This window comes from Mastigoproctus giganteus, chromosome 9, assembly GCF_048544385.1.
Source record: "Mastigoproctus giganteus isolate SK-2022 chromosome 9, ASM4854438v1, whole genome shotgun sequence".
Classification (NCBI taxonomy): domain Eukaryota; kingdom Metazoa; phylum Arthropoda; class Arachnida; order Uropygi; family Thelyphonidae; genus Mastigoproctus; species Mastigoproctus giganteus.
This window is the reverse complement of record NC_143583.1, coordinates 22,512,267-22,528,650: the sequence shown is the minus strand read 5'-3', so window position 1 is coordinate 22,528,650 and position 16,384 is coordinate 22,512,267. Positions and strand designations below refer to the sequence as shown.

The window sequence follows — 16,384 nt, the reverse complement described above, 5'->3', positions numbered from 1 at the left end:
ATTTTAAATATGCATACAAAAATACAGTTTTTATTGTATTAGCATTAACAGAGACATACGATGTAAGAAAGCAAGCTTATGCAGAATCAGCTAAAAAAAAACCCTCCCATTTCTCTCCTCCATTCATTCCAAATGCCTGTCCAGCTCAGTCTTAAATTTATTTAGGCTATCAACTTCCACAAGTTGATTCTTGCACCCACTTAAATAGAAAGGGTGCAAGAATATTTGCTGATGCTATCGAGGCAGTGTTAGGTGGGTCGGAAAACTGCTAGCTTGGGGGGAGACAAAGACCAATAGATTGACAGTAGCCATTGGCAGAGGTGAAAGATTCTTGCACTGCTTCTATTAGAATGAGCAGAAGCCTGGAAAACAAGATGCATGATATTTCAGAGACTGCTGGTAGCCATTGCGGTACAAGTAAACACATGGGTTGTGTTAGGGTAGCTAAGAATAGAAACAGGTGCAGGTATACTTGCATGTACACCAATGCTAGGAGTTTAGTAAACAAATTTGATGAATTTGAGGTATTTCTCAAAACATCAAAGGCAGATATTGTTGGAATATCAGAGACGTGGTGTCACACAGATATAAGGGATGCAGAACTGCAATTTGGGGAGTACAACGTCTACAGAAAGGATAGACAGGATAGGAAGGGGGGAGGGGTTATGCTATTAGTTAAGAAACACATAAAAACCAAGAAAGTGAAGCCAGTCGACATCGCTGGACAGTGCAGTGTTGAGTCAGTTTGGTGTGACAAACATTGGGAGATCAAAATTGAGAGTAGGAGTGTGCTATAGGCCTAATGACTCTGATGAGTATAATAAGAAACTGTACAGGGAAATAGAGTGGGCCAGTAAATCAGAGAGTCTTATAATGGGATATTTTAATTTCCCAGATATTGACTGGAATTTGGGGGCTGGTCACTCACACACTAGCAGGGCTTTTGTGGATTTATTGGATGATTGTTTTCTACATCAGCATGTTCGGGAGGCAACTAGAGGGAGTAATACTCTTGATTTGATTATTAGCAGTGATTCTTCATGCATTAAGAATCTGCAGATAAATGAACCACTAGGTGGCAGTGATCACAGTGTGCTGAAGTGGGATTTACTCAAAGAGGTAACTACCATTAGGGGTAAAGGGAAGGGTTATTGCTTCCGTAAAGGCGACTACGATGGACTGAGACAGTATTTAAATTCTATACAGTGGGACCAACTGATGATGTTACCAACAGCAAATTCAAAATGGGAAGCATTCAAAGAACTTATTTTGGAAGCTACTAGGCTTTACATACCAACTAAGAAATATTGTTCAAGGTTTAGGCCAAAATAGATGTCAGATGAACTAATGAGGCATATGGCAGAGAAGAAAAATGCATGGGATACTTACAAATTAACACATGACACAGAAGCCTATGATAGATACAAGTTGATATGCAACCAAGTTACAAAGGAGGTTAGGCAGGCGAAGGCAGATTACGAGAAATCCTTGCCAAGGGCTGCAAAGAAAAACAGCAAAGAGTTCTTTACTTATGTAAACTCGAAGGAAGGGGATGAATCAGATTGGTCCACTTGATATTGATGGGTCAACTGTTGATGATCCTGCTCAGGTAGCTAACAAACTAAATGAATATTTTGCATCGACATTCACACATGAGGAGTTATTCAGCGAGGGGAATGCCAGAGGTGTATTCAACTCTAGCAGTAAGCTACAGAATCTTGAAATAACTGGGAGTAAAGTGGAGGAGAAACTGTTGAAGTTAAACACAAGAAAGGCACCCGGGGTGGATGGGATCTATCCAGTTATATTAAAGGAAGCAGCAAAGGAAGTAAGCAAACCCTTAGCCATAATTATGAGAGCTTCCTTGGACTCAGGGGAGGTACCCATAGACTGGAGATGTGCAAATGTGACCCCAATTCACAAAGGAGGATCAAAGGCTGACACAAGTAATTATAGTCCTGTGAGCTTAACTTCTGTTCCAAGAAAATTAATGTAGGCGGTTAAAGAAGCACTGCAGGATCATTTAGACAAGACTTCAGTTATAGCTCGGACACAGCATGGTTTTGTTAAGGGAAAGTCTTGCCTGACCAATTTGATTGGGTACTATGATGCAGTCACAAAAGAACTGGATGCAGGGAATAGCTTTGATATTATATACTTGGATCTTAGAAAGGCTTTTGATACTGTTGCACATGGAAGACTGCTACACAAATTGGAGCAGTGTGACATTGGAGGCAAGTTGCTGCTATGGATAAAGGGGTGGTTGAGGGGGAGAAGACAGAGAGTGGTAATCAATGGACACTGCTCATCGTGGACTAATGTTATTAGTGGAGTCCCTCGGGGCTCAGTGTTGGGTCCATTATTGTTTTCTGTATTCATAAATGATATTGATGATGGTATATCAAGCTTAATGTCCAAGTTTGCAGACGATACAAAGGTTGGCAGGGTTGTTAAGGACACTACTGATGCTATGCTGCTGCAACAGGATCTGGAAAGGTTGAGCAGATGGGCTGAGAGGTGGCAAATGAAGTTTAACATTGACAAATCTAAAGTACTACACATGGGAAACAGCAACCCCAGAGCAACGTATCAACTCTGTGGTACTACACTGACAGTGGTAGAGAAAGGGACTTGGGGGTGATTGTGCAGGCAGATATGAAGTTCTCTGAGCAGTGCAGACAGGCTGCAAGAGTAGCTCATGGAGTATTGTCAATGATATACAGGAATTTTTCCAGCAGGGATAAGGAGGTGATTATTCCCTTGTATAAGGCAATGGTTAGGCCACACCTAGAGTACTGTATACAGGTCTGGAGGCCTAATTTCAAGAAGGATGTAGAGCTGCTGGAACGAGTACAGAGAAGCGCAACAAGATTAGTGAATGGAACAAAGGGGTGCTCTTATGAAGAAAGGCTTAAGTTTTGCAAATTACAGTGTCTGGAGACTAGGCACCAGCGAGGTGATCTGATAGAGGTGTATAAAGCCTTGAATGGTTTGAGCATGCTCAATGCTGATGGGATTCTTCCTCTAGCTCAGAATAATCACCTGAGACGGCATAAATTCAAATTGAAGAAAGACAGATGTAGGATAGATGTGCGGAAATTTGCCTTTAGCCAGCGGGTGGTTGGTTGGTGGAACAGACTTCCGTCCCTTGTGGTGGAGGTTGATAGCCTAAATAAGTTTAAGGCTCAGCTGGACAGGTATTTTGAACGAACAGAGGGGTGAAGTGGAAGTGGTTTTTTTTTTTTTTTTTTTTGGCTGATGCTAACAACAAAAGATGGAAGTCTGTTCCACACCAATCAACCACCCAGTGGCTAAAGGCAGACTTCTGCACATCCATTCTAGAACTGTCTTTCCTCAATTTGAATCTATGCACCCCTCACATTCTTAATCTGAGCAAGAGGAAGAATCCCAACAGCATTCAGCTTGTTCAACCCATTCAAGGTCTTATACATCTCAATTAGATCATCTCGCAGGTGCTGCATTTTTCAGAACTTAAGCCTTTCTTGGTAAGAGCATTCCTTTGTTCCCCTCACCAATCTTGTTGCCCTTCTTTGTACTCATTCTCGCAACTCTACATCCTTCCTAAAATGAGGCCTCTAAACCCGTACACAGTACTCTAGGTGTGGCCTGACCATTTCCTTGTACAATGGGACAATCACCTCCCTGTCCCCGCTAGCAAAATTCCTATATATCATTGACAAGACTCCATGACCTGCCCTGGCAGCCAATCTGAACTGCTCAGCAAACTTCATATTTGACTGCACTATTACCCCCAGGTCTTTTACACTTTCCACTTCCCTGAGTGTAGTACTACACAGTTGGTACTTTTCTCTTCGGTTTTTGTTACCCATATGCAGTACTTTGTATTTGTCAATGTTAAACTACAGTTGCCACTTCACAGTCCATTTGCCAAACTTAACTAGATCCAGTTGAATTAGCATACTGGATTTATTGTCGTTAACAACCCTGCCAACCTTTGTATCATCTGCAAATTTGTACATTAGTCCTGACATACCTTCATCAATATCACTGATCAATACACAAAAACAATGGGCCCAGCACGAAACCCTGGGGAACTACACTAATAACATTTGTCCACGAAGAGCAGTGTCCATTGATTACCGCTCTCTGTTGTCTCCCACTCAACCACCCTTTATTCATTGTAGCAACTTACCCTTAATGCCATACCTCTCCAATTTGTATAGCAGTCTTCCATGTGCAATGGTATCAAAAGCTTTCCTGAAATCCAAGTATATGATATCAAAATTATTTTTGACATTCAGTTCCTTTGTGACTACATCATAGTATACAATCAAATTGGTCAGACAAGACTTTTAACAAATCCATGCTGTGTCATAACTATTACTGCAGTCTTCTAAATGATCCTGCAATGCTTCTTTAACCAGTGACTCCATTATTTTCCTTGGAACAAAAGTTAAACTAACAGGTCTGTAGTTATTTGTGTCACCTTTTGAATCCCCTTTGTAAATTAGTGATACATTTGCACACCTCCAGTCCATGGGGACCTCCCCTGAGTTCAAGGAAGCTCTCATAATTATGGCTAAGGGTTTGTTTTCTTCCTTTGCTGCCTCCATTAATATAACTGGATACCATCCCAGGTGCCTTCCTTATGTTTAACTTCAACAATTTCTCTTCCACTTTTCTCTCAGTTATTACAAAATTATTCAGCTTCCTGTTAGTGTTTGATAAACTTCTGGTACTCCCCTCATACTCATTCAGTTTATCAGCTACCTACCATCAATAGTCAACCCATCGGTGTTAAGTGATCCAATCTAATTCATCCCTTTCCTTCTAGGGTTTACATAAGTAAAGAACACTTTGCTCTTTTTTCTTAGCATCCGTTGCCAAAGATTGCTCATAATCTACCCTTGCCTGCCTAACCTCATTTGTGACTTGATTACAGACTAGTTTATATCTGCCATAGGCTTGTGTCACCTGATACTTTATATGCATCCCATTCATTCTTCTTCTCTGCCATGAGCCTCATTAACAAACCTTGAACAGTATTTCTTAGTTGGAATGAAAAGCCTAATAGCCTCCAAAATTAAGTCCCCGAAGGCTTCCCATTTAAAACTCAACGTTGGTAACATCATCAGTTGATTCCACTGTACAGAATTTAAAAACTGTCTGAAACCTCTTTAGTCACCTTAATGAAAGCAAAAGCCTTTCCCTTTAGCCTTGATGGTAGTTACATTTTTAAGTAATTCCAACACCAATACACTGTGATCACTGTCACCCAGTGGTTCCTTTGTCTGAAAATTTTTAATGTATGAGTAATCAGTGCTGATAATCAGATCACGAGTATTACTCCCTCAGGTTACCTCTTGAACATGTTGCCGTAGAAAACAGTCATCCAATAAATCCACAAGTCTTGCTAGTGTGCGAGTGACTAATCCACAAGTTCCATTCAATATCTGGAAAGTTAAAATCCCCCATTATAAGACATTCTGATTTACTGGACCACTATTTCTCTGCACAATTGCTCATTATACTCATCAGATTCATTAGGCCTATAACACACACCTACTCTCATTTTTCCTTTTCCAGTGCTTATTTCACACCAAACAGACTCAACACTGCATTGTCCACCAAAATCAATTGGATGCACTTCCTTAGATTTTATATATTCTTAACTAACAGCATAATCCCTCCTCCCTTCCTGTCCTGTCTATCCTTCCTGTACACATTGTACTCCCCAAATTCCAATTCTGCACTACTTATATCTGTGTGACACCACGTCTCTGATATCCCAACAATATCTGCCTTTGATGTCTTAACTAGCACTTCAAGCTCATCAAATTTATTCACTATACTCCTAGCATTGGTGTGCATGCACCTCTTCCTACTCATAGTTACCCTAACACAGCCCATGTATTTACTTCTTCCACTATGACTCCCAGCAGCTCTTGAAATCACCAGCAACTTGCTCTTTAGGCTGCTGCTCATTCTAATAGAAGCAGTGCAAGAATCACTTTTGCCTCTGCTTGCGGCCACTATTAACCTTTTAGTCTGCGTATCCCCCAAGCTAGCAGTTTTCTGACCCACCTAACACTGCCTCGATAGCATCGGCAAATATTCTTGCACCCTTTCTGTTTAAGTGTACCCCATCCCTGTAGAAGCAGTCTCTCCTGTCAACAAGCACAGAACAGGCTGAAAAAAATTCTACTCCTTGAGCTTTGCACAATCTCTCCAGGGGCAAATTTATCGACAAGGCTCTCATCATATACTCCCTCCTATCCTGTTTGGGCACAATTGCAGACATTTTCACATTCAACCTTAACTCGCGGCTTTTTTTTCAACATTAACCTGTACTTGTTGAGTTCTGCAGATCTCTTACTCTTGATGTCATTAGTTCCAGCGTGTACAACACGTGTACATCACCTTTTGTGTCCTTAAGAGATCATATCTGCTCTACAACGTCATCAACTTTTGCCACTGGCAGACATACCCTGGTCCTGTTCCATTTGTCCTTCTTGCATAGTATATTCCCTGTCTCCCTGACAATAGAGTCACCAACAATAACTAGTTCCTTTGGGACCACCGCTTTCTGCCTTGGAGATTGCCTCTGTTTTGCCTGATACACAGGATTGAGCTCTATCGTTGAGCTGGGCAGCTGAGAGCTTGATGGGCCCCTTATATTAATATCTTCAAGGGCATTTACCCTAAATCTTAAGCTTTCATAGATGCCCATCCAAATGCTGAGTTGGCACCTAATTTCTTGACATTCTAGACACCTAGCACACACACGAAGGCATCCTCCTTGGCTAGATCATGTCTAGCCAAGAAAGGCCGTTTTAGAAAGGTCAGCAAACATTTCACATTTTGCACATTTTTTGAGACTGATGCATTGGAGAATCGCCCCCTTCGTTTCTCCCCCGAGTCACAGCACTGTCACTAGTCTGATCTTTGCTTTGCAGCTCTAGACTGGGTCATGATTTCCATTTAATTACAATTTAATTAACAATGAATTTTAATAAGATTAAAATTCATTGTTATGAATTTTAATATTATTATTATTTTTGATTAATTGATACTATAATAAGCTAACAGATTCCTAATACAGTTCTTCGTATTACGCTATCTAGTTTTACTTTATACCTTACGCTATCAGTTCGAGATAAATATGTTAAGCTATTTCTTATGAACTACAATATGGTAGCTAGTTCAACAATATGGGCGCCAACATTGGGAGTCAACTTCCAAAAATCACTGGTTAAATTCAAAATAAGAAGCTAACAAACGCTACTAAACCTATTTAATATCTCTGTAAAAAAAATGTACTATGTTAATTAATGAAGAATACGGTAAAAATTAAAAATACTTATCCCTTTACAGCAGCCAAAAATAGCAACTAAAAGAGAGAGAGTGAATGTCACTTTTTTTTTGCATAGATTATTAAAGCATAGCTAGTTTTGCATAGATTCAGTGATACAAGTGCCTGATAACTTTCTTAACATTTCTGGATTTTAAATTTTTTGTAAAATGGTCTTTTAAATAATTATCGATTGTAGTAAAGTTCTAGTTTTTACAGAATTTCTTGTATATGATGCATCCATCTTTGCATCCAGTTGTGACAACTTCACAGTAACTAATCAGATTTGTTAAGAATGATCTCTCTCTCTCTCTCTCTCTCTCTCTCTCTCTCTCTCTCTCTCTCTAACAAATCTATTGTGATCACCAGAGAGCTTCACTCCAAGATGTTCATGCATTACTTTAACCGCTGGCTCCATTACTTTCCCTGGCACAGAAGAAGAGCATAAAGGTCTCTGTGGTTATTCACTTCACCCTTTGAGCCACTCTTGTGAATAGGAGGGACATTTTACCATCTCCAATCTATATAAGGAATGCAGAACTGGAATTTGAGAAGTACATTGTGTACAGAAAGGATAGACAGGACAGGAAGGGAGGAGGGATTATGCTATCAGTTAAGAAACACATAAAATCCAAGGTAATTTTATGAAAGTGAAGCCAGTCGACATCGCTGGACAGTGCAGTGTCGAGTCAGTTTGGTGTGACATAAGCATTGGGGAATCAAAATTGAGAGTACGAGTATGTCGTAGGCCTAATGACTCTGATGAGTATAATAAGAAACTGTACAGGGAAATAGAGTGGGCCAGTAAATCAGAGAGTCTTATAATGGGGGCTTTTAATTTCCCAGATATTGACTGGAATTTCTGGGTTGGTCACTCACACACTAGCAAGGCTTTTGTGGATTTATTGGATGATTGTTTTCTACATCAGCATGTTCGGGAGGCAACTAGAGGGAGTAATACTCTTGATTTGTTTATCAGTAGTGATTCTTCATGCATTAATAATCTGCAGATAAAGGAACCACTAGGTGGTAGTGATCACAGTGTGCTGAAATGGGATTTACTCAAAGAGGTAACTACCATCAGGGGTAAAGGGAAGGGTTATTGCTTTCATAAAGGTGACTACGATGGTCTGAGACAGTATTTAAATTCTACACAGGGGGACCAACTGATGATGTTACCAACAGCAAATTCAAAATGGGAAGCATTCAAAGAACTTATCTTGGCAGCTACTAGGCTTTACATACCAACTAAGAAATATTGTTAAAGGTTTAGGCCTAAATGGATGTCAGATAAACTAATGAGACACATGGCAGAGAAGAAAAATGCATGGGATACATATAAATTAACACGTGACACAGAAGCCTATGACAGATATAAGCTGGTCTGTAACCAAGTCACAAAGGAGATTATGCAGGCAAAGGCAGATTATGAGAAATCCTTGGCAAAGGATGCAAAGAAAAACATCAAAGAGTTATTTACCTATGTAAACTCTAGAAGGAAAGGAATGCATCAAGATTGGTCCACTGGATATTGCTGATTCATCTGTTGATGATCCTGCTCAGGTGGCTAAAAAACTAAATGAGTATTTTGCATCTACATTCACCCATGAGGAGTTATTCAGGGAGAGGAAAGCCAGAGGTGAGATAAACTCTGGCAGTGAGCTAGCTAGATGATTTTGTAATAACTGAGAGGGAAGTGGAGGAGAAATTGTTGAGGATAAACATAAAAAAGGCACCCGGGGTGGATGGGATCTATCCAGTTATATTAAAGGAGGCAGCAAAGGAAGTAAGAAAACCCTTAGCCATAATTATGAGAGCTTCTTTGGACTCAGGGGAGGTACCCATAGACTGGAGATGTGCAAATGTGACCCCAATTCACAAAGGAAGATCAAAGGGGTGATACAAGTAATTATAGACCTGTGAGTTTAACTTCTGTTCCAGGAAAATTAACGGAGGCACTGGTTAAAGAAGCACTGCAAGATCATCTAGACAAGACTTCAGTTATAGCTCGGACACAGCATGTTTTGTTAAGGGAAAGTCTTGCTTGATCAATTTGATTGGATACTATGATGCAGTCACAAAAGAACTGGATGCAGGAAATAACTTTCATATTATATATTTGGATCTTAGAAAAGCTTTTGATTCTGTTGCACATGGAAGACTGCTGCATAAATTGGAGCAGTGTGGCATTGGAGGCAAATTGCTGCTATGGATAAAGGGATGGTTGAGGGGGAGAAGACAGAGTGGTAATCGATGGATACTGCTCATCGTGGACTAATATTATTAGTGGTGTTCCTCAGGGTTCAGTGTTGGGTCCATTATTGTTTTCTGTATTTATAAATAATATTGATGATGGTATATCAAGCTTAATGTCCAAGTTTGCAGACGATACAAAGGTTAGCAGGGTTGTTAAGGACACTACAGACGCTATGCTGCTGCAACAGGATCTGGAAAGGTTGAGCAGATGGGCTGAGAGGTGGCAAATGAAGTTTAACATTGACAAATGTAAAGTACTACATATGGGAAACAGTAACACCAGAGCAACATATCAAGTCTGTGGTGCTACACTGACAGTGGTAGAATATGAAAAGTATCTGGGGGTAATTGTGCAGGCAGATATGAAGTTCTCTGAGCAGTGCAGATGGGCTGCAAGAGTAGCTCATGGTGTCTTGTCAATGATATACAGGAATTTTTCTAGCAGGGATAAGGAGGTGATTATTCCCTTGTATAAGGCAATGGTCAGGCCACACCTTGAGTACTGTATACAGGTCTGGAGGCCTCATTTCAAGAAGGATGTAGAGCTGCTGGAACGAGTACAGAGAAGGGCAACAAGATTAGTGAATGGAACAAAGGATTGTTCTTGCGAAGAAAAGATTACGTTTTGCAAATTACAGTGTCTGGAGACTAGGCACCAGTGAGGTGATCTGATGGAGGTGTATAAAGTCTTGAATGGTTTGAGCATGCTCAATGCCGATGGGATTCATCCTCCTGCTCAGAATAATCACCTGAGAGGGAATAAATTCAAATTGAGGTAAGACAGATGTAGGATAGATGTGCAGAAATTTGCCTTTAGCCTGCGTGTAGTTGGTTGGTGGAAGAGACTTCTATCCCTTGTTGTGGAAGTTAATAGCCTAAATAAATTTAAGGCTCAGCTGGACAGGTATTTCAAACGAGCGGAGGGGTGAAGTTTTTTTTTTTTTGGCTGATGCTGCATAAGCTTGCTTTCTTGGATAATATGCCTCTACTAATGCTAATGCTAATATGGATTTCCTCTGAATCCAAGGCTTACAGTATTACGGCTAAAGGTTTGACGAACTCTTTTGAGGCTTCTTATAACTGCATATAAGCCGCACCCCAATTTTAAAAGCAATGATTTTGAGGGGAAAATATACCACTTAAAAGATTATAAAATTGTATAAAACCTATAATTATATGTCGTATATCAATAAAATTGTATTTTAATTATAATCAGATTATCGAATATATTCTTACCAGTGTTTCCTGAAGTAGGTTCAATTAATACACTTCCAGGCTTCAATTTTCCTTCTCTTTCTGCATCTTCTACCATCCGGAGCCCAATACGATCTTTTACACTTCCTCCAGCATTGAAAAATTCGCATTTTGCCACTAAAACATAATATATTAAAAATGTAGTCAAAACATTCAACTTAAATACATCTGAATCATATAAGAAAACAGAGATAAAGTCTAAATTCTGCAATTGCAAGAGTTGTCATGTTCATTAACAATTTACTGTAATAAAATTTAAATTAGTACCAAGATAACTGAGACTATGATGCATATATTGTGCCTGTGAATTACATGTATTCTGTGATCTGTTTTTTTTTGGGGATGGGAAAAACCTATATCTCTGATTTGAGCAACATTTTGAAGGTGTTTCGAAATGTCAATTTGCCGATATAATATTTAACCATACTGTAAAAAAAACCAAGTAGAGAATTTATTTATTATTTATTATTTGTTTAAAATATGAGATACTATTGTTCTGGCTGTACTGAAACTTGCTGGTATTTCAATTAGCACTTCTCTGGCAAGTTGTGAATAATGAAGTGAGTTGACAAGCAGTAGTGCAATCAAGTCATAGTACAAGTATTCAACATAACAAGTTATGAGGCGTCTCCGTAGCCAGGTGGGAAGGAGCAGCAGTGTGTATCACACGCTTCTTGATTAAACCGGGGTTCGAGCCCGTCACCACCAAATATGGAGGATGCGGAAAGGTCAGGGAATGACCACTGCATATTCACAGAGCAATATGGCCTTAGTTGCTAATGCTCCTAAAAAAACCAAATAACAATAACAAGTTATGAAGTTCATTTTACCAAGAATACTATACAAAAGACAACAGCACATAAGGAAGTTGAAAGTCTTACAGCTGTCAACCACATAAAAGAGTAATGTGGTCCTCAATTTACTTAATTTATTTCTAAGGCCATGTAGTTTCTACTATATATAAATATTTGGGAGTTAGGTGTAGTGAATCACTGAATGCCTGGTCTTCAATGGGTATGCAAAGTCTCAAAAAATTTCTGTGAATGGTTAAAGCAATTCTGCAATATGATGAGAGCAATATGATGAGAGCCTTGTCGATCAATTTGGCCCTGGAAAGATTGTGCAAGGCTCAGGGGGTAGAATTTTTTTCAGCCTGGACTGTACTTGTTAACAGGAGAGATTGCTTCTACAGGGATAGGATACACTTAAATAGAAAGGGTGCAAGAATATTTGCTGATGCTATCGAGGCAGTGTTAGGTGGGTCGGAAAACTGCTAGCTTGGGGGGAGACAAAGACCAATAGATTGACAGTAGCCACTGGCAGAGGTGAAAGAGATTCTTGCACTGCTTCTATTAGAATGAGCAGAAGCCTGAAAAACAAGATGCATGGTATTTCAGAGACTGCTGGGAGCCATTGCGGTACAAGTAAACACATGGGTTGTGTTAGGGTAGCTAAGAATAGAAACAGGTGCAGGTATACTTGCGTGTACACCAATGCTAGGAGTTTAGTAAATAAATTTGATGAATTTGAGGTATTGCTCAAAACATCAAAGGCAGATATTGTTGGGATATCAGAGACGTGGTGTCACACAGATATAAGGGATGCAGAAATGCAATTTGGGGAGTACAACGTCTACAGAAAGGATAGACAGGATAGGAAGGGGGGAGGGGTTATGCTATTAGTTAAGAAACACATAAAAACAAAGGAAGTGAAGCCAGTCGACATCGCTGGACAGTGCAGTGTTGAGTCAGTTTGGTGTGACATAAGCATTGGGAGATCAAAATTGAGAGTAGGAGTGTGCTATAGGCCTAATGACTCTGATGAGTATAATAAGGAACTGTACAGGGAAATAGAGTGGGCCAGTAAATCAGAGAGTCTTATAATGGGAGATTTTAATTTCCCAGATATTGACTGGAATTTGGGGGCTGGTTACTCACACACTAGCAGGGCTTTTGTGGATTTATTGGATGATTGTTTTCTACATCAGCATGTTCGGGAGGCAACTAGAGGGAGTAATACTCTTGATTTGATTATCAGCAGTGATTCTTCATGCATTAAGAATCTGCAGATAAATGAACCACTAGGTGGCAGTGATCACAGTGTGCTGAAGTGGGATTTACTGAAAGAGGTAACTACCATTAGGGGTAAAGGGAAGGGTTATTGCTTCCGTAAAGGTGACTACGATGGACTGAGACAGTATTTAAATTCTATACAGTGGGACCAACTGATGATGTTACCAACAGCAAATTCAAAATGGGAAGCATTCAAAGAACTTATCTTGGAAGCTACTAGGCTTTACATTCCAACTAAGAAATATAGTTCAAGGTTTAGGCCAAAATGGATGTCAGATGAACTAATGAGGCATATGGCAGAGAAGAAAAATGCATGGGATACTTACAAATTAACACATGACACAGAAGCCTATGATAGATACAAGTTGATATGCAACCAAGTTACAAAGGAGGTTAGGCAGGCGAAGGCAGATTAAGAGAAATCCTTGGCAAGGGATGCAAAGAAAAACAGCAAAGAGTTCTTTACTTATGTAAACTCTAGAAGGAAGGGGATGAATCAGATTGGTCCACTTGATATTGATGGGTCAACTGTTGATGATCCTGCTCAGGTAGCTAACAAACTAAATGAATATTTTGCATCGACATTCACACATGAGGAGTTATTCAGCAAGGGGAATGCCAGAGGTGTATTCAACTCTAGCAGTAAGCTACAGAATCTTGAAATAACTGGGAGTAAAGTGGAGGAGAAACTGTTGAAGATAAACACAAGAAAGGCACCCGGGGTGGATGGGATCTATCCAGTTATATTAAAGGAGGCAGCAAAGGAAGTAAGCAAACCCTTAGCCATAATTATGAGAGCTTCCTTGGACTCAGGGGAGGTACCCATAGACTGGAGATGTGCAAATGTGACCCCAATTCACAAAGGAGGATCAAAGGCTGACACAAGTAATTATAGACCTGTGAGCTTAACTTCTGTTCCAGGAAAATTAATGGAGGCACTGGTTAAAGAAGCACTGCAGGATCATTTAGACAAGACTTCAGTTATAGCTCAGACACAGCATGGTTTTGTTAAGGGGAAGTCTTGCCTGACCAACTTGATTGGATACTATGATGCAGTCACAAAAGAACTGGATGCAGGGAATAACTTTGATATTATATACTTGGATCTTAGAAAGGCTTTTGATACTGTTGCACATGGAAGACTGTTACACAAATTGGAGCAGTGTGACATTGGAGGCAAATTGCTGCTATGGATAAAGGGGTGGTTGAGGGGGAGAAGACAGAGAGTGGTAATCAATGGACACTGCTCATCGTGGACTAATGTTATTAGTGGAGTCCCTCAGGGCTCAGTGTTGGGTCCATTATTGTTTTCTGTATTTATAAATGATATTGATGATGGTATATCAAGCTTAATGTCCAAGTTTGCAGATGATACAAAGGTTGGCAGGGTTGTCAAGGACACTACTGACACTATGCTGCTGCAACAGGATCTGGAAAGGTTGAGCAGATGGGCTGAGAGGTGGCAAATGAAGTTTAACATTGACAAATGTAAAGTACTACACATGGGAAAAAGCAACCCCAGAGCAACGTATCAACTCTGTGGTACTACACTGACAGTGGTAGAGAATGAAAGGGACTTGGGGGTGATTGTGCAGGCAGATATGAAGTTCTCTGAGCAGTGCAGACGGGCTGCAAGAGTAGCTCATGGAGTATTGTCAATGATATACAGGAATTTTTCCAGCAGGGATAAGGAGGTGATTATTCCATTGTATAAGGCAATGGTCAGGCCACACCTAGAGTACTGTATACAGGTCTGGAGGCCTCATTTCAAGAAGGATGTAGAGCTGCTGGAACGAGTACAGAGAAGGGCAACAAGATTAGTGAATGGAACAAAGGGGTACTCTTACGAAGAAAGGCTTAAGTTTTGCAAATTACAGTGTCTGGAGACTAGGCACCAGCGAGGTGATCTGATAGAGGTGTATAAAGCCTTGAATGGTTTAAGCATGCTCAATGCTGATGGGATTCTTCCTCTAGCTCAGAAAAATCACCTGAGAGGGCATAAATTCAAATTGAGGAAAGACAGATGTAGGATAGACGTGCGGAAATTTGCCTTTAGCCAGCGGGTGGTTGGTTGGTGGAACAGACTGCCATCCCTTGTGTGGAGGTTGATAGCCTAAATAAGTTTAAGGCTCAGCTGGACAGGTATTTTGAACGAACAGAGGGGTGAAGTGGAAGTGGTTTTTTTTTTTTTGGCTGATGCTGCATAAGCTTGCTTTCTTGCATCAAATGCCTCTACTAATGCTAATGCTAAAGCATGAGCAACAAGGTTTAATAATTGTGTTATCTAAAATATCCACAAAAATTATCAATAAAAGGTTAACTGATGAACAATATAATCTGTTAAATAATACATCTATGCAAAATGTTCCATAATTTTAATAAAAGAAAAGTCAACTCTCAATAGCACTCTATTTTTTTGTAAAATTAGCTTTTAAACATCAAGAAACAGAAAAGGTATTTCTACTAATGGAAATGAGCATAAAATATTTGGAGACACTTGAACCACTAGATCCAGAGCAATGAAATTTGGTGCCAGGAAAAAAAAAAAAAAAAGACAATATTCAGTGATGGGAAATTAAGGGTCTGGTCTCTGCTTGGAACAACATGATAGGTCAATGTCATGTGTATTGTACTAAAATGTAATAACTACTTCAAAAAAAATGACCTGAAGAAACCTGTTCTCTTTACATTTAATAAATTGAAAGCACAAAGTAAAATGCTAATGTGTATTTCATCTAATTCATATCAAGGTATAAAATGTAGAAAAAATTGGACGAAGAGATTGTAAAATCATATACAGTAAACCCCCGCTAATCGCGGTATCTGTATGTATTCGCGGTTGCTGATTTAACATAAAATGAAACCAAAACAAAATGTGAATTTTAAAGCGCCGTGAACATTTTCCGCCATAAAAAAGAATGGGCGTGGCTAAAATTATCTTTCCCGGTCAAAACAGCGCTCAGTAGGTGAGGGGAGAGGGGTGACAAAATCGCGAGCGTGGATGTTTCTCGCTAATCCTTGTTCAATATGTGTTATGCGCTTGTCATGGAAGGTTTCGTTGTTTGCTTTTAATTTATATGCTTATAAATTGAATAAATTTATCAATTTATAAATTGGTATGCTTACAAAAGTGATAAATCTACCATTTTGCAGTGTAAAATACACTTTTCCGAGTGTATTAACAGAAGAAAGTGACTTTATTGTGGACAAGTTCTTTCTAACCCGTACAAAAATATGGCTATGAATAACAAGGAAAATGTGAAAAGATCAAAGGTGATGACGTTAGCGAATAAAATTGAGTTATTAGACAAAATTTCTAATAGTGAAAGTGTCTCCTCGGTGGCAAAACATTATAAAATCGATGAGTCAACGGTACTATCAATCAAGAAATCGGAAGAAAAAATCTGCCGTAGTGTCCGTGAAAACTAATTGTTTCAAAAATTTGCTCTAACTCGTGATGTTAAATTAG

The 16,384-nt window shown here is 39.5% G+C and overlaps 1 protein-coding gene across 5 annotated transcripts in view; it reads right to left on the bottom strand.

Annotated features, from left to right (window-relative positions):
- Cbs (Cystathionine beta-synthase) overlaps nucleotides 1-16,384 on the bottom strand; it is a 244,741-nt gene that overhangs the window by 110,618 nt on the left and 117,739 nt on the right. For all 5 annotated transcript variants that reach the window (XM_090381660.1, XM_090381658.1, XM_090381662.1 and 2 more), the window contains exon 4: nucleotides 10,826-10,960. In XM_090381660.1, coding sequence (XP_090237786.1) covers nucleotides 10,826-10,960 — 135 coding nt within the window. The remainder of the gene's footprint in view (nucleotides 1-10,825; nucleotides 10,961-16,384) is intronic.